This window comes from Geotrypetes seraphini, chromosome 1 (assembly GCF_902459505.1).
Source record: "Geotrypetes seraphini chromosome 1, aGeoSer1.1, whole genome shotgun sequence".
NCBI lineage: Eukaryota > Metazoa > Chordata > Amphibia > Gymnophiona > Dermophiidae > Geotrypetes > Geotrypetes seraphini.
This window is the reverse complement of record NC_047084.1, coordinates 403,106,950-403,131,662: the sequence shown is the minus strand read 5'-3', so window position 1 is coordinate 403,131,662 and position 24,713 is coordinate 403,106,950. Positions and strand designations below refer to the sequence as shown.

General features: G+C 43.4%; 1 protein-coding gene across 1 annotated transcript in view; it reads right to left on the bottom strand.

Annotated features, from left to right (window-relative positions):
• LOC117347325 (dynein heavy chain 6, axonemal-like) overlaps positions 1–24,713 on the bottom strand; it is a 2,502,256-nt gene that overhangs the window by 797,933 nt on the left and 1,679,610 nt on the right. The window contains 1 exon segment of the mRNA XM_033918113.1: positions 16,812–17,054. Coding sequence (XP_033774004.1) covers positions 16,812–17,054 — 243 coding nt within the window.

The following is a 24,713-nucleotide window of genomic DNA, read 5'->3' as shown; positions in this document are numbered from 1 at the left end:
TTGCCCCCGTACCAAAGGGCTTATGTTGCTTTTTACTCAAGGCCATTATGCGGGGGGAAAAAGTTATTCTATTGCAATGGCTGGAGACATCGCCCCCATCCCTGCAACTTTGGTGGGCGAATATGATCTAGATGTTACAGATGGAACGTCACATGGTCCCAAACATGGAATCCCAGGCTGGACAGTGATTGCAAGATGTCTGGGCTCCTTTTTTGAATACTTTGACCCCTGCTGCATGTGGCTACTTACGTAATTTGTAATAAATGTCCTTGCCTGTATTCTCTCTCTGGGCATCTCATCCACTACCCTTGACCACTGTACAGCGATAGTGGAAATATAATTTTCCTTTAGTGCACACCTGATTACATGGGGGGGGGGGGGGAGAAAATCTCAAAAATGATTTCCTCTTATCTCGCAGACTGTTGTATCATGTTTTTGTATTAGCTGTTTTGTTTCTCAAGCTTGTATTGTTCTTTGTTCTGCTCAATAAAAATGATTGATAAAAAAAAAATTATTAGGATTTAAAACTGCTGTGTTCTCTGGGCTTTAGCACAAACAATTATTTATTTAATTTTTAAAAACTGTTGATTGTGTTCCTCTAGACCTGAAAACAGACCTTATGATTATTATTATTTATTTAATTATTGGGAATTAAAACCAAGCCTTTCCTCTTTTTCTTTTTCTGCTTAGTTCTGTCATTAGAGGGGATAAACTCTTCTGACTAACTCTTGTCTTTCATACTGCAGGCAAGGTTTATTTTATTTTTTACATAGTCTATAAGACCAGAAAGCAGCTTTAAGGTTTAATCTGTAGTTGGAGATTAGAGCACAGAAGCTGCTAGTTAGATTTATTGGGAATGTTTAGAATTTAAAAAAGGTAGATTCCATGCAAAAACTCAGAAATGAAATCTGGCAGGGTGATAGGCTTAAATAAGTGGAGGATCATGGGATCATCTCCAGAATCCAGTGCCATTACAGGATCCAAAGTTCCAGGTTGTAGAGCAGCCTCCCCCAATATGGGAGGTACATCTGTGGACAGTAGTGGCACAGTGAGAGAGCTATCATCGATACCGGGACCTGCCCCAACACAGACCAACCCTCCTTCTGCAGGGAAGAGACTTCGGGCCATGTGGGAGTCCAGCTCCGCCTCTCAAAGCCCCTGCAACTTAGTCTCTTCAGCTCCTCTCTTCAGGGCAGCTCCATCGATACCAGGAGCTTCCCCAACGTGGAACAGCCCTCCAGCTGCAGGAAGAGGACATCGGGCCGCATGGGAGTCCAGCTCCGCCACCCGAAGCCTCCTGCGGCTCAATTTCTTCACCTTCTCTTCAGGGCAGCTCCATTGATACCGGGAGCTGCCCCAACACAGACCAACCCTCCCGCTGCAGGAAAGAGACTTTGTGCCGCATGAGAGTCCAGCTCCGCCTCCCGAAGCCCCCTGCAACTTAGTCTCTTTGGCTCCTCTCTTCAGGGCTGCTCCATCGATACCGGGAGCTGCCCCAACGTGGAACAGCCCTCCAGCTGCAGGAAGAGGACATCGGGCCGCATGGGAGTCCAGCTCCGCCTCCCGAAGCCCCATGCGGTTCAATTTCTTCACCTTCTCTTCAGGGCAGCTCCATTGATACCGGGAGCTGCCCCAACACAGACCAACCCTCCCGCTGCAGGGAAGAGCCTTCGGGCCACGTGGGAGTCCAGCTCCGCCTCCTGAAGCCCCCTGCAGCCTTCACATTTGAAAGAAAAAAAAAACCCCAGCAGGATTTATCCCCCACACCGAAACCAGCAGGACATTTGACACACCGAACAAACAAAACAGACGACACTTCGAACCAGCAGGACAGACGACACTCCGAACCAGTCCAGATCCCACACCAAAACCAACAGGACAGATGACACTCTGAACCAACAGGACAAACAACGCTCCGGTCCGGTCTCCTGACAACAAAATGAAGCTAACCCCACATACACACACTAAAGCCAGCCTACTGATAATCCTCCTCGTCTCCAGCTGGAAAGTAGTAGCAAATAACTTATCTTCCACACCCACAAGCCCCACTACAACCAATATCTGACACCACAACAGGAGAACCCTCATAACAAGAAACTCAAACCTTCAAACCAGCACTCAACATCCCATCACCATAACCTGGAGAAGCAGGCCAACACTTCCCAAGACCAAACTTCAACCCCCTCCTAAAACGCTCATCTACCCTGAAACAACTCACATTCATCAAACTGATATCACTACCCTAAAATGTGCCTTCGGAAACATCAGAGCCCTAGGACCTAAAACAGAACATATAAAAAACTGGATAAAAACCGAAAACCTAGACTGCCTTTTCCTCACGGAAACCTGGTTAACCTCAGACGCTGACCCTAGAATAACAGAGGTATGCCCACAGGGATACAAAATAACAGTGACCTGCAGAGAGAAAAAAACAGGAGGAGGACTAGCAATAATAATCAAGGACTCCCTAACCCTAAACATACTAAAAAAAAACATCTACCACACAAATGGACTTCCTTGCCTGTCATCTCACAAGTACCACACTACAAAACTCACTAAACTGCATGCTCTGCTACATAACACCAGGAAACTGGACCACAGTAAGACCTGAATTTGAAAACTTCATTTACCAAAACTCTTTGACAGCAGAATATAACCTTATCCTAGGAGACCTGAACCTACACCTAGAAGACCAAACATCCAAACCAGCAGAAAACTGTCTATCATTCCTCAAGGCCTTATCCTTCCAAATCCTAAACACACAAACCACTCATGAAAAAAGACATCAACTCGACATTGCAGCCTTCATGTCCCATCACCCACCCAACCCAATAATTCAAACTCCTAATGGAACCTGGTCCCCTCTCTCTGGTCAGACCACTACACTTACACCTTCAACATCAACTGGACCAAAAACAAAACCACACCTAAATCCAAAAAAATAACATACACCTCACGCAAACACATCGAGCCATCCATATTCTGGACTACAATAGATGAAACAATCCAGGACGGCGATCCCAAAGACTTCATCTCTCAATGGAATAATCTAACCACCAACATCCTTGATGAGCTAGCGCCACTACAAACCAAAACTAGAACCAGCAGAAGATCAGACCAATGGTTCGACAACGAACTGCTCCAACTTAAAAGACATTGCAGACGATTAGAAAGAAAATGGAGAAAAACAAACCAAGATCAAACAAAAACTGCCTGGAAAAAAAATCAACAAACAATACAAACTTCTACTAAAAGACAAGAGGAAAACCCACTATACCAATCTCATAGGCACAGAAACCCAAGACACCAAAAAACTATTCCAAATATTAAAATATCTAACAAACACCAAACCATACATGACCACTAACAATACCCCACCACCCTCAGCCACCCTCTTAGCAGATCATTTCAAGAACAAAATTACAAATGCTAGAGCCACCCTCAATTTTACCCCATCTCACTTAAATGAACTCACAATGCTCCCCACAGAAAAAGAATCAACTGCAGCAGACAGATCATGGTCTCAATTCCCCAACATACAATGGTCCGAACTCAATAAACTCTACAAAAAATACAGCCACGCCTCCTGTGACCTCAACCACTGCCCATCATACCTCCTCACTACCTCCAGTGTAAAATTCCGTACTCTACTTCTGCAATTGACACAAGCCATGCTCACAGACGGCATTTTTCCCACTGACCTTAGCGAAATCATCATCACCCCAATCTTAAAAGACCCTAAAGGACCAAAAGACCAGCCATCCAACTACAGACCAATTGCCTCCTCACCAACTACCTAGAAGACCATAACATACTCCACCCCATGCAATCTGGCTTCAGAACCAACTTCAGCACAGAGACATTACTAGGCTCCCTTATGGACACAGCCAGACAATACCTTAACACAGGAAAAAAAATGCTTCTCATACAACTGGACCTGACCGCAGCATCTGACCTAGTAGACCATAACATCCTCCTCCAAATCTTGGATTCAATAGGTATCTCAGATAAAGTTTACTCTTGGTTTGAAGGCTTCCTAAAATCTACCTAAACAACTGCCTCATCCAAGCAACCTCAACCAGACACAGAAAAACGCACTCCCCATTCATACCCTCCCCCCCCCCCCGATCTAGGAAGTAAAATGGAAAAAACTACACGATGGCCTCCTATCCACTCAAGCCACAAAACTAGATAACCAGATCTCTAACTTACTGATAACCACCCCAGACTACAAGATATTCAGAAAAGACTTAAAAACCATACTCTTCAAGAAATTCCTGAAACAATCCTGACATGATCCACTCTTTACAATTCTTGAAATGACAAAAGATCTACTCTCAACAACTCTAGAAAGGACAAATGTTCTTCCATTTTACAACCTGAAAAACAACAAATGATCTTCTTTAGTTTCCCTTTCTTCCTAAATTTCTACCTACTCCTTTCCATTTTTTACCATTCAAATACTGACAAATGTTCTACTCTTTACAACTCTTGAAATGACAAATGATCTACTCTTTACAACTTTAGTAATGACAAATGTTCTTCCATTGTAACCCCCTTTCATAAATCTTTTGTAATCCGCCTTGAACCGCAAGGTAATGGCGGAATAGAAATCTCTTATGTAATATAATGTAATGTAATTGTCATATCATTATCCTATGCAAACAGGTCTCCCAAGAGCTGAGCAGTGTGAGACTGTAAGGCAAAAAAACCCTCAGGGACTGCGTCCTGACATGCTGCGTCTGAAGCATGGGAAGTCTGTGCTTTAGGAGAATGACTGTCCTGGAAGGCTTTCCACATTAAATTGATGAATTCTGAAGAAAAAAATGAACATGGGAATGAAGAGACCCTGTGATGACTCTAGTTTGTGTTTATTGGGCTCTTCAGCTTCCATTCTCTTTTGAGCAGAACGGTCACTGTTACTGGGACCCAAAAATAGAATAGCCCACCTAAGCGAGCTAGCCACCCTTTTCTCAAGCTGAGAAAGCAAACGAGAGGCTAAGTCCAATGCTCTCGCCTCTCCTGTGGGTGCAGCATGGCACGTGGTGCCAGATACTCCTGAGGTGCAGAATTTGCAGAGTCTTGCATGGATTAGTAGCTAAAGAGCCCAAGGATTCCATCTCAACAAGTTTTGATTTGGATCTGCAGGGAACATTGGGAAAAATGTTTGCTAAAAATCCAAGATGGTTGCCATCAGATTTTGGCGCTAAAAAATGCTGAAATAAAGCTAAAAACCAATGAAAAAAGGATTTTTGAGGAAGGGGGGGGGGGGAAGAACACAAGGGACCATGCAGAGACTATCAAAACAGCAATTTCAGACACCTCCCTGGAAATGTGCTGCATCCTGCTTCAGCTCAGATCTTTACAGTAGCTAGATAAGGAGAAGAAATCACTGCCTCATGCTGGAACGTCCTCTCCACTGCTGATCTTCAGGCTGCCAGTCAGACTTGATGTTTGACTGTACCCCCACCCCGTGGACCGACAGATACCCTAAAAGAAGGGGGAGGTGAAAATGCAGCTGGCACTCAGCCTGTGCTCAGGGACAGTAAGTGAGGACAGCTCCAAGCTCTAAAAACACTCCTGCAGGCTAGCATGCAGAACAAAAAAAACTGTAGGTGGCAGAAGAGCTCTCAGTGAAGTAAAAGGGTTACAGAAAAAATCTGGAGTGGATTCCTTCTGCAGAGCCAGCGGGAATGGGGAAATTATCTGCTTGTCCAGAATGACACCTATTGTACTGGAAATAAGAACTGTCTATATTATATGCTGACAGCATATACTATACATAGTACCATAGTAGATTCTGGCAGATAAAGACCCGAAGTTCCATCCAGTCTGCCTAACCTGATTCAATTTAATTTTTTTTTCCTCCTTCTTAGCTATTTCTGGGCAAGAATCCAAAGCTCTGCCCAGTACTGTGCTTAGGTTCCAACTAGAGAATGACAAAGTGGTTGTTACCAGCGGCTAGCCGCGAGTAACTGCGAGTAACCTGCCAAAACGGGGAAAGAAAAAATAGTAGTCGCTGCGGGGATGGGAACAAGGCCATTCACCGCCCCGTGGAGCGGTGAATGGTCTTGTCTTCGCAGTGAGGCAATCAAGGATCACATGGTCCAGCAGCCCCCACCCACCTGATCACAGCGTTCAGCCAGCTCCCTCCCTCCACTTCACCTTATATGCAGAGTTTGCCAGCTTTCTTTTTTTCCCAGACGCACGCTTTCAAAAAGCCGCGCACACGCGGCTGCTCGAGTTGTTCAATCTTCTCCTCTGCTGCAACTTCCTGTTTCTGGTTGCGTCAGAGAAGAAGATTGAACAACTGAGCAGCCGTGCGAGCGGCTGGGCGAAAAAGAAAGTCAGCAAACTCGGCATATAAGGTGAGGTGGAGGGAGGGAGCTGATGGAATGCTGCAATCGAGCAAGAGTGGGCAGCTGGACCACACGTGTTCCCGGCTCACACTAGGAAGGAGGAGTGAAAGGGAAAGAGATTCTGGGCCAAGGGGATGAAGAGGGAGAGAAAGAAACCCACAGCAGGAAAGAAAGGGGTGAACAGGCAGGTGAGCCAGATGCTGGAAGCAGGGGGGGAAGAAAGAGGGAAAGAAGCTAGATGGGGTTGAAGAGAAGAGACACATTGGTGTGGAAGAGGAAGATAGGGGAAATCTGGACACAGGAAGGTAACAGAAAGAGGGGAAATTATGTGCATGAGGCATAGGGACAGAGACATAATTGGACATGTCATGGGGATGGTATATGGACACGGGGAGGGGGGGCAATGCAAGATACATAGGGGAGATATTAGAAATGGGGAAAATAGGAACACAGAAGCAAGATTGTTTGGGGACCAAGCTCGCAGGCTCCAGTGGCTTGCACAAATTACATTGTAACGTGCCACGAAAGTAAGAGGGAGGGTGGTAGATAGATAGGCTGCGCGAGAGGAGCTGAAGAGTGGTAGAAAGTAACAGATGGTAAAGGAGGAAGGGAAGGGTGGTGGTGGAAAGGAATAGAACAGACATTGAAGAAGGGTAGAGAGGAACAGACCCTGAAGGGAAATGTGGAAGACAGAGTGGGAAGAAGACGCTGGATGGGAAGAAGAGAGATGCCAGACTATGGGGGAGCGGAGGGAAGAAGATGGGTGCTAGACCAATTGTGGGGAGGGGAGGGTGAAGGGAGAGGCACAGTAACAGCAAATGGAAGACGACACACAGTGGATGGAAGGAATTGAATGAGAAGATGAGGAAAGCAGAAACCACACAACAAAGGTAGAAAAAAAAATTATATTTATTTATTTGCTTTAGGATAAAGTAGTATATTAGTTTTGTTGATAAAAATTTATAAAGAAAGCCCTGCCAGCTGAACATGTGCCTAAGGCCCTGCCCACAGGAGGGGCCTAAGACTCCCGGGCCTATTCTGATTGGCCCAGGCGCCTTAGGCCCCACCTGTGGGCGGGGTTTCAGCCGCCTGCGCCAATCTGGCCCTATTCTGGAGCCGGCTGGCCTTCTGGACGGGCGGGCTTGGCACCCGTCCGTCCGGCCAACATTTCAAAGGTATGGGAGGTGGGATTGGGGGTGGGAGGGTCGTGGGGTCGGTGGGGAGGGCCGATCGGGCGTTCGGGGGGGCGGTCATTGGGGGAGGTGTCGAGGGCAGGAGAGCCTGGGATCCCTCCTGCCTGTATTGTAGTGTGGGGTGAGGGTTGGGGGGTCTGCCTGGGCAGGAGGGGTAGGACTCCCTCCTGCCCGATCGTGTAGGGAGTGGGGGGCGAGAGGCCAGGAGGGCTTGGGCTCCCTCCTGGCCTGATCGTAATCGGGGGGGGGGGGGGGGGCCGCGGGGAAGGAGGGCTTGGGCTCCCTCTTGCCCCGATGCTGTCGGTGAGTCGGCGGGACAAGAAGGCTTGGGCTCCCTCTTGCCCCGATGCTGTCGAGGAGTCGTGGAGTCGGCGGGGCAAGAGGGCTTGGGCTCCCTCTTGCCCTGAACATAGTCGGGGGTTTGGGGTGCCGCGGGCCAGGAGGGCTTGGCCTCCCTCCTGCCTGGATCGTTTTAAGTTGGGGGATTCTGCAACCGGTGTTGTTTTTGACAGACACCAGTTACAGAATCCAGCTTTTAGGTGAAGGACTGACTCCTCCTTCGCCTAAAAGCCCTTGTGTTGGACGTTTGGGGCTTAGGCGTTTTTTTGGGGGGATAAGTGTAGACGTAGTGGTGGTCTAGGCATTTAAACAGCTGAATGTAGAGGCAGGCTATTATCAAAACAAACCTCCTTTTAGATGTTTTTTTTGGTTATGGACATTTTCCCTACTTCTGCTTTCAACGTTTAAGGCCTTAGGCCAAAAAGGGATTTAGAAGGTTTTTTTGATTATGCCTTTCTATATCTATCTGTGTCTCTCTCTCACTATCTATCTATCTATCTATCTAGAGAGAGAGAGAGAGAGAGAGAGAGAGATACACATATGTATGTATATTTACATAAAAATAGGCTTACTTTTCTGAATTAGACTCTGAAAAACTGTAAGGCTGTTTTAGATTCCTTAATTTTTCAATTTGTATTTTATATTTATCTTTTATTCTTTAGTTTTTTTAAGGTTGCTTTTAGATTAACATTTGTAATTGTAATTAATAGGTATGTTTGCTTTTTTTCCCCCTGCAGCTTCTTGTGACTGTAATGGGGGAAAATAAACAAATAAGATACCTTTAATCACATGATTCAAATTTTAATCGAAATACAGTCCTAAATATAAGTAATGCGCAGGTTAGCGTGCATTAATAGGAAAAACATACTGCCCCTTAAGCCTGCAATAAATTACCTGAGTTTGTCAGGCCCCTTCCCTTATTTAAAAGCAGACTGAAAACCCACCTTTTTGATATAGTCTCCAATCCTTAACCCTACTCCTCTGCCCTCCAACCCAGTCTGCTGATTATCCATTCCCCTTAACTGTATCCATGACATCCTGTATGTCTGTCTTGGTTGTTTCATTTCATTTTTATTGAATTTTGACAATAAACACCCTTTAACATCAAGTACAATAAAGGTGAACTGTCTTTTTTATTTTTTTTTAATTTTTATTTATTAATTTCCATTTTTACAATAAATGATTCACAAGTAATATAATTAATTATTATATATCATTGTATCTATCATTAATAAAACTTAATTTATAAACAGTATATATTATAAATTATATATAATCAGAAGTTATAATTCCCTCCCCATTTTTACAAATAATAATTCCAAAGATTATACAAAACCCACCCCATTCCTATATAAGTACTGTAATTGTGCTAAGAAGTCTAATCATTAGAATCATTAGAAGGTGAACTGTCTTGACTGTTTAGATTGTAAGCTCTTTTGAGCAGGGACTGTTTTCCTCTTCTTTGTGACTCTGTGCAACGCTGCATGCGTCTGATAGCACTTTAGAAATAATTAATAGTAGTAGTAACTATTTTGCTGTTGCCTGTTTTTCAAATACAGTGGTACCCCGAGTGCCAAAAAACTTTATGATCCAATGAACAACTTTTATTGGTCATTCCCACTCTTACATTCATAAATACCCGAAGACAATATATCTTCACTGTTACAGCACCACAAACATGGAATTCTCTCCCACTTTATTTAAGGGAGGAGAAAAATCTTGATAAATTCAAAAGCCAACTTAAGAGCTTTCTTTTTAAAGACGCTTTCAATATTTAATTGAAATGCCAATTGTTCTTTATAACTCCCTTTCATTTTAGTCAGCTATGTATACTATTTCCAAAAATTATTTTGTTTTCCCTTTCCTTTTGTATTTTACCCTTAACGGTCCCTCCTTTCCTATTATAAATTGTATTTCTTTCCCCTCTATCCCAGTGTTTCCTGTTGTAATTTGTCTAGTTTTTAAATGATTTTTATATTTTTACTATATTATTGTTATTGTTTTATCATGTATTCTTTGTATATGTAAATCGCTTAGTAATTGTGATAGGCGATCAATCAAATAACGAATAAACTTGAAACTTGAAACTGCACTGGTTTGCGAGTGTTTTGCAAGACGAGCAAAACATTTGCAAAATCGGTGCCTCGGAAAGCGAGCTTGCCTTGATGTACGAGCACCCCCCTCTCGCGATCCGGCACCTCTTTCTCGCAATCCGGCATCCCCCACCGCTCGTGTCACCCCCCCCCCCCCCGCTGTGATCCGGCATCCCCCGCGTGCCCATCCACCCACCCGGGCACGGTACATGCCGGTGCCAGTGTCCGAGGATCTGCCGTCCTTTTTGCTGGGCCTTGGGCATCTGTGCATGCTTGGGACCTTGGAGTTCCCGCTCTCTCCGAGATTCTCGGAGAGAGTGGGAACTCGGAGGCCTTGGGCATGCGCGGATGCTCGGGGCCTGGCGGAAAGGATGGCGGATCTTCGGGCACCAGCATGTCCTGTGCATTGGTGCCGGGTGCCAGATGGAGGTGGGCAGTGTGTTCGGGTGGGTGGGTGGATGGGTGCGTGGGGGATGCCGGAACGCAGCGGGTGGGAAGAGGTGAGCGGGGGGGGAGGGGGATGGCGGATCACGCAGGGGGGGCCTTCATGAGCAGGGGGGAGCAATGCCAGTTATCGGGGGGGGGGTAGAGCAGTGCCACTGGCCTCGGGAGTGGTAGGGGTTGGTGGGAACGAATCAAGCGAATTTCCTTTACTTTCTATGGGGAAACTCGCTTTGATATACGAGTAATTTGGTTTATGAGCATGCTTCTGGAACGAATTATGCTCGTAAACCAAGGTTCCACTGTACTAAGCACATGTTAATGCACATTTTTTTAACTTAGTGCTCCATGCTTTCAGGAACTAGACCAGAGTTTGTTTTCCAGTCCTGCTCTTGACTGGAACTTAAAGATACTGATAGATTCATTGGTATTGCTGGTATGGGCAACCAACTATTGTTCTGTAGTGACACTTAGCCCCCCCACTTTACTAAGCCACAGTAGAGGTTTCTACCATGGCCTGGAGTACTAAATGCTCCAACATTGCTCCAACGTTCATAGAAAGCCTACTGAACACAAACACCATTCAGAGTTCAACGTAACTGTGCCACCAACTCTTACCCAGATGCTGCATATTGTCATGTCTATATTGTCAATTATGTCATCTCTGTCGTGTCTCGACCATATTGTGAATGTACCTTTGTAACCCGTTCTGGACTCCTTTGGGAGGACGGGCTAAATAAATGAGTAAAAAAAATCTCTTTCTCTAGTTCAGCAGCCAGAACTTTGATTTATAAGGAAGGAATAAGCTAAATATTGCAGTACTGAGGCTTATATGGATGCTGCGGGGACCATGACGGGGTGGTGAATGGGATGGCAGTGACAGTGATGGGGCGGTGAAGGGGATGGCGGTGACGATGACGGGGCGGTGAAGGGGACGGTGGGCCGGGGACAGGGCAGATTTTTTCCCCGTGTCATTCTCTAGTTCCAACTACTGAAGTCTTCGACAAAGCTCACTCCAGTCCATCTACACCAAGTAATTGGTAAAGCCCATGCTTAAGGCTGGCCCAGGCCACACATACTTATAATTTTTAGATTTTATATGATGCCACTGTCACAGGGTCTATGTACCATCCCATAAGAAAATCCAGGACCAAGAAGAAAACATAAAGGCAAGGACCCACACCAAGGAACCCACTTCAGTTCTACATGGAGAAATTAGGGCTCACAGTTACAGTCACAGTTAATTTTTATTTGATATACTGCCATTTTAACAAAAAGTCAAATCAAAGCGGTTTACAATAAATAAAAGCAATGGGCAATATATAAAATCAATAAAACTAAACAGGGAAAATGTACGCAGACCAATTAAATAAACTAGGCACAAGAGGATAGTCAAGGGCAGAAAATATTTACAATGTCTTGAGGGAAAAATCCAAGCAGGATAAAAACAAGAGGGTAGGTTAAGAATGCGGTAAAAGGGAAATAAAGAAAAAAGTACTAAGCTTAACATAATGACTTCCTAGTCACAAGCAATGGAAAAAAAAATTGCAAAGATAATGGCTTCTCAGTCACAAATAATGGGATAAAGTTGCCAAGAGTCAGACTATTAGGAACTAAGTTCAAATGCCATTTTAAAAAAATAAGCTTTTAAATGAGACTTAAATGGCTTAAGAGATTTTTCTGTTTGCAGCTATAACAGGAGAGAGTGTTGGAGCTATTACAGAGAAACTAGAATCTCTATAAATATCCAGAAACAGCTGCCTAAAGGATGAAATAGACAGTAAGGATTGATTGGAGGAATGCAACTCCCACATGGGTGAATATGGAATCAAACGAGAAAATAAAAGAGGAAAACCAGAATCTGAAAAGTAAGATTATATCTAAAAGGTATCCTGAAAGAGATTGGAAGCATATGTTCAGTTTTGAGAAGTAGAATAATATGATCGAATACTGAACGACGATAAATAAGTCTGAGCTAGAGCAGGGAGATCACATGGCATTTAGAGGCAAATCCAACAGAAACCCTTTCAATAGGAACCATAGATCAGCAGGGAGTGAGAGTAGAACTCGGTCTCCTTGTGAGGAGGTAAAGTATGCCAGAGCCCAGTCTGAAGCCTACTACAGAGTTGCCAAGGAAGCTGACCCACTCAGCAGGAGATTTAGGGTCAATCCCCAGCTTGCCCCGCCCACTGCTCTACCCAGTCTGGCCCATTGCACAGACGATTAGTGGCCAGAGGCAAAAGGAGTTGCCTTCCTGTGCTGTGGTAGCAGGAAAAGCCTCCATTAAAAGATCCTGTCTTGCTGCTGTTGGATTAGTGCCAGCAGGAAATGATATTTTATCAAGGCCTTTCCTGCTGCCATGCCACGAGGAGACAATTCACCAAGAGATCATGGCTCATTGGCAGGAGAAAACCTGCAAAAGCAGGATCCTTTGCAGGATCCTCCTGCTGAAAGCGGGAGACCTGGCAGGTCTGCTGCTATGCTGACAAAAGATATAGAACTCTCTTGTTTGTTTTACCTGTGGGGTTTATTTTTGTTGAATATGTATGTTCCCTACAAGGTGCTTTGTTTTTTAATGTGTTTTGAAAAAGCCCAGATTGTGGGACTTATTTTTTTTCTGTCCAATGGGAGGTTTTAGCTACTAGTGGAGCCAAGTAGGTGGTGACAGGTGGGCAGGCCACAGCCAAGCTTAGATCTAACCTGAGACATTTTTATCTTAGTTATTTGAGTTATTTAGACTTAAGCTGATGGATAAGGATGTTAGAATTGGACTGTTTTGGCATCTGAAAGGACCTGGATTAAGTTTACCCCAAGTGTGATGAGGGTCTATTGGACACTCAGCCCATACCTGTGGGTGGACAGTGCAACATTGGAGGCTCATGTCACCCTTACAGGTGGGCAGTGCAACAGCAGAGGCTCAGCTCACGATTATGAGTGGGTGGTGTAAACAACTGGACATTCAGTCCACATTTACAGGTGAACAGTGTGCACAACTGGAGACTTGGCTCACATCGATTTGTGGGTAGTGGAGTGAGAGGACATTCGGTCTATGCCTAAGTGGTGTGACAAGTAGTGACAGTGCTGGGATACTGAAACTGCCAATCAGGAATGGCAGTGGACCTGAACTCAGGCAATTGACTCACAGAACCTCTGTCCAAGGAGATGAAAGTAAAGGTACCCAGTCTGGGTAGGTAAAGCAAATACCAGAGCAACACTGCCGCGGAGATGCTCATAATATAAAGCTTGTTAAAATATCCCAGAGGTAAGTGTACATAAGGAAGGGGGCCAGCCTTGCTGGGAAGTTTTTTGTTTGTTTGTTTGTTTCTTGCTTATAGGACCATGACCTCCAAAGAGTTCATAAAGTGAGTAGTGAAGCAGCTGAAGGCGGACCTGCAGTTTTCAAGATCTTTGGAACAGTAGTTATTGGAGATCAAACACAGGAACTGCAAAACCTTAAAGACAGACTGCACCAGAGAGGTGCAGCAAAGCTCTAAGGTGGGACTTTTAGTTGATGTGCTGGGTCAACTAGAGCAGAATGGCAAAAGGGATTAAATCCCACTAAACTGGGACCTCAGAATGTCCAGATGCTTTAACTATTATTGAGCAGGTAGCCACTGCTGCAGACTGACCTCTTGAAAAATGGGCTTTCCTGCTAGCCCTTTATCTATCTTGAGAAGCCCAGGCAGCTCATAGGGCTCTGGAAACTAGCAAAGCCTTAGACTATCCTATTGTGAAATCAGCTATCAAAGATAGATTAGGCCTCAATAAGGAAAATTACAGTAGAAAGTTTAAAGACCAGGCTTTTTGAAAGGGGAAAGGCTGAGAGCTGTGGTCTTAACACCTTATCGACTTGGCCTCTAGGTTGTTGGATTTGGAGAAATAGTCTGGACAGGAAGTAATCCAACTAATAGTCCTGGAACAGTTTTTGTTCATTTTTCCTCCACTTATAAAGATCTGGGTGATGAGGCAGAGTCCTGGGCCAAATGAGGAAGCTACATTACTGGCCAAACACTATATGGGAGCAGAGGAAGGCTGTAGGGCAGGGGTGTCAAAGTCCCTCCTCGAGGGCCGCAATCCTCAAGGTTTTCAGGATTTCCTCAATGAATATGCATGAGATCTATTTGCATGCACTGCTTTCATTGTATGCTAATAGATCTCATGCATATTCATTGGGGAAATCCTGAAAACCTTGAGGATTGCGGCCCTCGAGGAGGGACTTTGACACTCCTGCTGTAGGGAAAAGAAAGACTCCAGTCAACCTACAGCAGTATGGGGGGGGGGGAAGAAAATCCTACCTCCCCTAGGGAAGGAGAAGAGGGTTCCAGGAAAGGGAAAAGGAGTCCTAAGCCCTTGGAATCTGAGAAAAGTTAGTGAGAAACTCCAAGGCCAAGAACCAGACAGGAGACTGGCCCAAACTTGAGGTGCTTTTCAAATGGGGAGGAAGAAAACTTTGTCCATGCTTATGGGTGGACGGTGTGCACAGCTGGAGTCCTGGTCCACCTGGATGGGTGGGTGACAGAGTAAGAGGAAACTCAGCCTATGCTTATGGGCAAGTGGCGTGACAGTCACTCACGTGTATCCTTGCTTTAATCCTGCTTGTTGATAGGGAAAAAAACATGTAAGGGTAGAAATCAAAATTATTTAACTGAGCAGAAAATGTTCCTGTCTGGTTAGATCACCTTGTGTATCAGTTGTGACAAAATGGCAGTATTCAGTTAATGCTGAGGCAAGGAGGAACAAGGACTTACTTACCTAGTTAGCAGCGACTTTCAGTCAGCTAACTAGGTAAGTGATCAGATAAAATGTTTTAACTTAATCTGCTTGATTATCCAGGAACAGGCCTAATATTGGCCAACAGCTGGTGGCTGCATATGACTTGGATATTTAGTTCACACCTTTCCACTGGTAGTTCAAGGTAAGTTATAGTCAGGTACCTCCCTATCCCCAGAGAGCTTACATTCCTAGTATATTCCTTAGGAGTGAAGTGGCTTGCTCAAGATCATAAGTATTGGTAGAATTTAAACCCAATTATTTCTGGTTCACAGCATGTGCTCTAACCACTAGGCTACTCTCCACAACAGCAGTCACAATAGGGCCAACACTGAGTATTTGGGTCTAATTTATCCTCCAGCTGTCAGTTACTGTAAAACCATTGGCCACGGCAGGCTGAATATCAGGGGAGGGGAGTGGTACATTTCAAGGAAGAGAATGCACTTTTAAAAATCTATGAGGTTTCTGTCACACTTAAACTTAAAACTACTATTTTATTGTACCTCTTCTTTCTGAAGAGCCTCTCTTCTCTTTGTTTATAGCGAGACACACTTGAATTGTAGTGTATTATCTTCATATGTGGGACCTGTTGTCACCTTTTGGGTGTGCATTTTTTCTCTTGTGTTTTTGTAAAATAAATATGACTGGGCACAAAGGTCCCATTTCTGTAAACTGCGTCTAACTTTAGGCATGCTTTAGGCATTCATGTGGCTTGAAGCAAAAACTACACTTAGACCAGCTTTTCCTTCGCCTACATTTTCTACGCTGTTTAGATGCACTCTGCCGCCTAACTAGCATCTATGTGATGCCTATCCATAACCATGCCCATGTTATGCCCACGTCTACAAACTTAGACGCGACTATTCCCTAAATCTGCGTCTCTTGCGTCTGTGTTCTCAGAATGCCTAATCGACGCCTGACTCCGTCTAAGTCCCAATTAACGCTTGTTAAGACTTTTAAATCACTTATTATCCATTTAAATCAGACGCCTAAAGTTAGGCACAGTTTATAGAATCGGGGCCAAAATATTCAGTGGTATTGTAGAGCACGGTACAAAGTTGATTAATGGTAATTCCATGATAAATTAACCCCCACTTTTACAAAACCGTAGCACATTTTTTAGTGCCGACCACGGCTGTAACAGCCCTGATGCTCATAGGAATTCTATGAGTGTTGGAGCTGTTACTATCATAGCCGGCACTAAAAACTATGCTATGGTTTTGTAAGTGTGTGTATGTGTGTATGTGTGTGTGGGGGGGGTTAATTTGTTGATGTTACAATTAGGGTCTATATTTTAGATTTCATCCAATAAAATACCCTTGATGCAAAACAAAACAAAAGTATTTATTGGATAATTACTGTTAAAAAAAAAAAATACCACTTCCTGTCTTATCTTTTATTTTCCATTCAGTTTTTGTATCTTTTCGGCACTGAGGACTTCTAAGTGACACACTGGAAAAGGCACCACTGATTTTTTTACTCAAAAGTCCCTTAATTGCTAGAAAACAAACTCCTAAATTTCATGCAGAAGTCTTAGTTATGATGCAGCTGCTCCAATCTGCAGTAGAATATGAAAAAAATGTTATAGGAACTGAATTAAAAAAATTAAATCATACCGAAACTAGCTGCTTCCTTTTTTCATCCAGCATAGACAAGTAGAGATTGATTAACTCTAAATAAGAAGTGGGAGTTGTATAATAATATCTCCGAAGTTCTGTATAAAATCGTTCTGCCATTTCAGTTACACTCATGTGAATTTCCACACACATGTGTGAAAATTTGTCCTTCATTCCATTACTGCCAAGGTCAATATTGGTGAAAAATTTCCTTGAAACTGAAAGAAGAGCTTCTCTTGGCCACTGAAAAACAAATGAAATATTTTAAAAATCTTTCATTTTTTCAATATCAAAATTAACTGTTATGAAACTATTCATAATCCTAAATAAAGTGAATTTCCAGGCATCTGAAAGTCTGCATAGAAAAATCAGGTATTACAATATCCACATTCAGTAAAGCAGAGTGATTTAGCTTTAGGTGATCTTATTATGAAAGAAAATAAATTGTGGCCCGTGAAGTAGATTTAAAAGTCTAATTATAATGAGACCTTTATCTTCCAAGTAGAAAGAAGTGTGAAAATTTAGAATTGTCAGTATTCCATTCTCATAGCATATGCTATGCAAAGTGTTTGGTGATTTGTTTGGTTCTGCTATCTTTAGATGACCATTTACAAATTAAGGGCCTGATTTTATCAAAAGGCCATAAAAAGCTTAGAACCAGAAGAATAAGGTGGAGGTGGGAAGTGACATCAAAGAATCAAGATCAATCCCTAGAGACAGTGGCGTAGTAAGGGCGGGGGGGGGTGAGGGGGCGCCATGTTGGTCAGCACACATCCTCTTCTCCACCCCCTTCCTCTTCTCATTCCTCCCCTCCACGTGCATCCCCCCCTTCCTCCATATCTCTAGTTTAAGCTGTTGTTCATGGCTGTCAACAACATGCTCTTTGCGACCCCATCAGCTCTCCTGCTGATGTCACTTCCAGGTGACATGCATAGGAAGTGATGTCAGAGCCGACAGGGTCACGAGGAGCACGCTGTTGACCAGCTCAAGCAACAACTTCAACTAGAGGTACAAGGGAAGGGAAGAGTGGGTGCGTGTGCGGAAGGCGAGATCAGGGGGCGGAGAAAAGGGTGGGATAGAGCACCACCGCCCCAGGTACCTCTCACTCTCGCTACGCCACTGCCTAGAGAAACCACTAGAAGATAGAAATCACCTGACACTTACGGGCATGCCCTCTAACTTAACTAATAGAAGCAATGGAGCAATAGGGCCTTCCAATCAGGCTTGGGGGTAAAGCTTAAGGGAGGAGTTTACTTCCTGATAAAAGTGGAAAGTGAAGGCCGAGCTCAGTCTCACTAGAGGTAGCTGCACTGGTGGGAACTGAAGAGGAGCCTGCAGGCTGCAACAGAGATCTAGAAAGTACAGTTTTACTGGTAAATTTTTTTCTCTTTTCTTCCCTTCCCTTGTATCTACAGGTTGTGAAACCCATTCAAAGTAACCCTAAGAGACAATTGTTTCTTGCTGGTGAGTGGTTGTAGCAATAAACTAGGCTATGTGGCTGGTGGCAGGTGGGCAGGCCAAAGCAAGGCCTAGCCCTTTCTTTTGCTATTCATTTGAGCTACCAGACCAGTTGTTATAAACACTTTTTCTTTGGGACTTACAATGAGATCTAGGACTTAAAGAAATGAAGGGGTCAATATTCAAAGCAATTTAAATGGTCAGGATAGACTCCTAGTCATTTAAATCACATGTGTGGGGCTAACTGGGGATATTCAGCTGCATGTACCCGGACAATGCTGCTTAATATTATCTCTAACCATCCATGCTGAAACCGATCAGTGTATGGGCAGATGGGGGTAGAGTTAGGGTGGTGAATAGGGTTACCAGATGGCTCCTGAAAAAGGAGGACAGATTGAGACATCTGGGTTTTACTTGCATTGAAAGCAATGGAAGAAAAACCGAGATGTTTCAATCTGTCTTTCTTACTTCCACTGTTTTCAATGGAAGTAAAACCTGGATGTCGCAATTCATCTTCCTTTTCTGGAGCCATATGGTGCCTAGTGGTGCAGAAACCTAGCTGGTTAGCAGAGATTTTCTGTTTGCTGACCAGCTGAGAAACCACATAAAATTAGGACGGAAAAAAGGCTGTTCTAGCTCTATGCAGTAAAGAAAACTAGGCATCAGTCTGGGAAGAGAGAGGGGAGAGACAGAGCATAGACAAGATATGCTGGGCATGGAGTAATAGAGACAGGGACACAGGGAAATGCTGGAAAAAGGGTAGATAGATATACTGAGGCAGCAGATGCTGGGCAGGACAGAAAGGGATGCAGAAAGAAGATGGATTTCAGACATGGAAAGAGAAGAAATGTCAAGGGTGTGTTACAAGAGCTATTTTGTCAAGGGTTATTTTGTTACAGGGCCATTTTGTCAATGGCTATTTTGTCTAAGCTAATATGTTGGGGTGCCATAAAAGAGTCTAGTGCCTGGTTAAATTCTAGGACTGATGTTCTGCTAACATACTCCCTTGTTGGCAATCCTCCCCTCAGACATTCCATCCTCCTGCCCACTCACACTCAGACGCACACCAAGACTTCCCTCTCTTTCACCTACCACCAAATGTTCTCAAGTACCCTCCCTCATAATGCCCACTCCCCCTCCTTCTGGAAGCCCCAAGGTAGTAGACCTATTTACCTGTTTATCTCATTGTTCAAGTGGAGAAATGTGCAGGAGAGATGCCCACAGATATGATAGAGAAGCAATGCCTATACAAGTTCAGATTTGATACAAAGGCAACTATATACCTGTGCAACCAGCTAGCTACACTGCAGCTCCACTCCACTGCATGGAGACAAATTTTACAACTACCCCTTTAGATCTCCATAGCCCTAGCAATAGCAAATCATTCCAGATATAGCTCAGTGTATATACTTAAAAGGGAAGAATGTTAGAGCTCCATAAATATTCAGGCTGTTATGTTCTTATTTAACTTCTATTTTGTTTGCATTCATGGTTCCTCTCAAAGGCTCATTAAAGTTTTCCTTGCCTTACTGTTCATTGTGTTGCTATCAATGATTTGCCACCAGAGTTTGTATGTTAAATTCTAAAGTGAAACAGTCTACTCAGGGGCAGCCCTATAATTAGACTACTGAGGTAGAGACCTCAAATGGCCTGCTACAGTAGAGGTTCAGACTAATTTATGGTCTAAAGAAATACAACCATGTGACTCCACTTTATTGTGAGCTGCATTGGCTCCCAGTGGAGGCACACGTTGTTTTCAAGTTGGGATATCTGTGTTATAAAGTTGCCTTCAGATTAGTTCCATCATATTTAGCTGACATATTCCTCAAAGCACCTTACAAGAATAGTAGAAAGTCACATTCTCTGTTCGTTTTTCCACCAGATGCAAAAGTAAGAAATATCTTCACCATATCATAACCTTGTCACATCATGACAAAGATTTTCAGCATTTAATACGTACATCTTCTTCTTATGAACAATTTAGAAAACAACTGAAAACTAGATGTAATTTACTTGGATTTCAGCAAAGCCTTTGATACAGTTCCTCATAGGAGGCTGTTGAACAAACTTGAAGGGCTGAAGTTAGGACCCAAAGTGGTGAACTGGGTCAGAAACTGGCTGTCGGACAGACGCCAGAGGGTGGTGGTTAATGGAAGTCGCTCGAAGGAAGGAAAGGTGACTAGTGGAGTCCCTCAGGGTTCGGTGCTGGGGCCAATCCTGTTCAATATGTATGTAAGTGACATTGCTGAAGGGTTAGAAGGAAAAGTGTGCCTTTTTGCAGATGATACCAAGATTTGTAACAGAGTAGACACCGAAGAGGGAGTGGAAAATATGAAAAAGGATCTGCAAAAGTTAGAGGAATGGTCTAATGCCTGGCAACTAAAATTCAATGCAAAGAAATGCAGAGTAATGCATTTGGGGATTAATAATAGGAAGGAACCGTATATGCTGGGAGGAGAGAAGCTGATATGCACGGACGGGGAGAGGGACCTTGGGGTGATAGTGTCCGAAGATCTAAAGGTGAAAAAAACAGTGTGACAAGGCAGTGGCTGCTGCCAGAAGGATTCTGGGCTGTATAAAGAGAGGCGTAGTCAGTAGAAGGAAGAAGGTGTTGATGCCCCTGTACAGGTCATTGGTGAGGCCCCACTTGGAGTATTGTGTTCAGTTTTGGAGACCGTATCTGGCGAAAGACTTGAGGCGGTCCAGAGGAGGACGACGAAAATGATAGGAGGCTTGCGCCAGAAGACGTATGAGGAGAGACTGGAAGCCCTGAATATGTATACCCTAGAGGAAAGGAGAGACAGGGGAGATATGATTCAGACGTTCAAATACTTAAAGGGTATTAACGTAGAACAAAATCTTTTCCAGAGAAAGGAAAATGGTAAAACCAGAGGACATAATTTGAGGTTGAGGGGTGGTAGATTCAGGGGCAATGTTAGGAAATTCTACTTTACGGAGAGGGTGGTGGATGCCTGGAATGCGCTCCCAAGAGAGGTGGTGGAGAGTAAAACTGTGACTGAGTTCAAAGAAGCGTGGGATGAACACAGAAGATTTAGAATCAGAAAATAATATTAAAGATTGAACTAGGCCAGTTACTGGGCAGACTTGTACGGTCTGTGTCTGTGTATGGCCGTTTGGAGGAGGATGGGCAGGGGAGGGCTTCAATGGCTGGGAGGGTGTAGATGGGCTGGAGTAAGTCTTAACAGAGATTTCGGCAGTTGGAACCCAAGCACAGTACCGGGTAAAGCTTTGGATTCTCGCCCAGAAATAGCTAAGAAGAAAAAAAAAAAAAAAAAAATTTAAATTGAATCAGGTTGGGCAGACTGGATGGACCATTCGGGTCTTTATCTGCCGTCATCTACTATGTTACTATGTTACTATGTATGTTTTCTTTTTTCAAAATTTCTTATGAATAATTCAGAATATAACTGAAAATTTTCTTCTTGCTAAAACTTCTGATCTAATATTCTTTATTGTATCTTTTTGATAAAGTTTTGTAAACTGCATAGAACGTTTTGGTTATGCGGTCTAGAAATTTGGTGTTATGTTATGTAATATACTCCAGGGGGGATATACAGCGCCAGTGTTCTATATCTCCCAACTTCCTTCTACGTCGCTTATCTCCCGCCTTCCTCATCTTCTCTCCCCAGCCTCCCCCATCAACCAGACCAACAGCATCAGCTCACTGTGTGCTTTTAACTTCCCACACACAGCTTCTGCTAGCATTAGTTTAGATGGCAATTCCATCAGGCAGCCTCGAGGCCTTTGCTAGGCTGGCCTGCCTCCGACGAAAGAGAATGTCACATCATCGGTGGTGGGCCAGCCTAACAAAGGCCCCGAGGCTGTCTGATGGAACCGCAGCTAAACTAACACTAGCGGCAACTGTGTGAGGAAAGTTAAAAGCACACAATGGGCTGCCACTAAGGAGAGGGAAGGTACTGCTGCACAAGGGATGAGGGAAAGGGAAGAGAGAAGGGGTACTGCTGGACATGGGGAAGGGGGGGAGGGAAGGGGAAGGGAGAAGGGGTACTGCTGGACATGGGGAGAGAGGGAGGTGGGAAAGGGAAGGGAGAAGAGGTACTGCTGGACCTGGCAGAAGGGAAAGATGCTGCTGGACTTGAAGGAGAAAGGAAGGGAAAGGAAAGGTGCTGCACACTAGAGGGGAAGGTGAGATGGTGCATAGGGAGAGAGCATATTAGTTGTGAGTGCAGTTGGGGGAGGGGGTGAGGGAGGGAAGGACGCAAATTGTTGTAGGAGGAATGAAAGTGAGGGAGAAATGGATCCAGGCTTGTATTACAAAGTTTGCCTTTTTCAAATGTGGAAATGTTCATAGACATGCTTTTTTCTTTCTTTGGTACTAAATTTTTTCAGGTTCTGAATTATTATGCCTGTTTGTATAACCAATATAACAACCTGGCATTTTTCTCACATGTTATATTTTACTGCTTAACAAATTTTCTGTATAAGCATACTACAGTATACTTCCTTGCTATCCCTACAATTTACTGTTCTCAAATGTTTCCCTGTGGGCTCATATTGTATATCCGAGTCCACCCATATTATATTTTTCTGGCACAATGTATAATGTTTATTAGATGGAGGGTGTTTTTCCTCCTCAAGTGTCTCTTGTTTGACTGCTTACCCCCACTTTCTTCAACCAGTACTCCTATTGAGTTCTTCATGCCATTCTTTCTTACTATACTCCAGATGCCTTCTTTCTCTTGTGTTCTTACTTTGATTCTATTTTATAAAAAGTTCATTTTTATCAGATTGTATACCATCTTTATTAATGGCTACTAACAATTCAATTTCTCTGCTTACATTCATTTCCTGGAACGTGAATGGTTTGAGGCATTCAGTTAAGAGGAAGAAAATCCGCACCCATCTCAAAAAATTAAATCCTTCAATAGTTTTCTTACAAGAAACACATATCTCTAATATCTCTCATTTCTTAGGCTCTAATCACTGGTTATCTACAGCAACTGAAACTCCAGCCGCTGGAAGAAAACACGGGGTTGCAATCTTATCTCACAAAAATTTATCACTCCAAATTCTGGAATCATGTTCAGATACTGATGGCAGATGATTTATTGTAAAAGCTAAAATTTTCTCTGAAGAAGTACTTCTCATTAACATATATACACCTAACATTGACTCTCCTCAATTTTTCACTCAGCTTTTTCAAGTCATCTCTGAATTTGATCCTCTCCCTTTCATAATGGCTGGCGATTTCAACTTGCCTCTAGATATCTGATTGGACAGACACTCACCTGCTAATGTTCTTCCTTCTAAAGCTAACCTCACCCTAAATTCCCTTCTACAGCATTACAATCTTGCTGAGCCTTGGAGACTATAGCATCCTGACACCCGAGACTACACTTATTTTTCTTCACCACAGAACAGCTACTCTAGAATTGACTATTTTCTTCTTAGCTCTAACCTTATCCCTCAATTAGAATCGTCAAAGATCAATACTATTGTGATATCTGATCACGCTTCTATATCCATTTCATTAAAGTGGTGTGCACCGTCACAACTTCGGTCTCCTCTTTGGAGATTAAACTACACTATGTTAGAAGATGACTCTGGCAAACGACGACTTATAAAATTTATTGATGAATTTTTTCACTTTGTTCAAATTCCATGGATCCTCTCATAGTTTGGGAGGCCTTTAAAGCTTCATTACGTGGAGAGTTTATCTCTATCCAGACATACAAGATAAAGCAAACCAATACTGAACAGCGTAATATTGACTTTCGTATTAAATCATTGGAGAAAGATTTCTTCACCACTGATGATAAGAAACTCCTTCCTGACATTTACAAACTAAAATACTCCTATAATAAGTTAGCCAGCATTACTGCTCAACAAGATATTTTTGTTACAAACAGTAAATATTATGTTGAAATGAACAAGAGTAGTAAATTACTTGCTAATTACCTTAAACAGAAAAGAACTAAAGTGCAAATTTCTTCTATCTAAATCAAGCGGGTCATCTACTGTACTCTACTGATGAAATTTCCAAATCTTTCCACACGTACTACACTCAACTCTATACATCTAACATATCAGACACATCAGTTGTGGCTGATGACTTATTTAGTTCTCTACAATCTTCTAAAGTTTCAGACTTAGATAATATCTCTCTGCAGAAACCTTTTGATGATTCAAAAGTCACTTTGGCCATACAACGTTTATCTTCCGGTAAAGCTCCAGGTCCCGATGACATTTCAGTAGAATTTTATAAAGTCTTTAAAACCCAATTAGTCACAACTTTTACTTCTCTATTCAATTCCTTCAACCATACCACTGTCTCTAATAGCTGTTTCTTGGACGCTATTATTACAGTACTTCCCAAACCCAACAAAGACCCTCAATTGGTTCAAAACTACAGACCTTTCCCTTCTAAACTCTGATTACAAAATATATGCCACTATCCTTTCT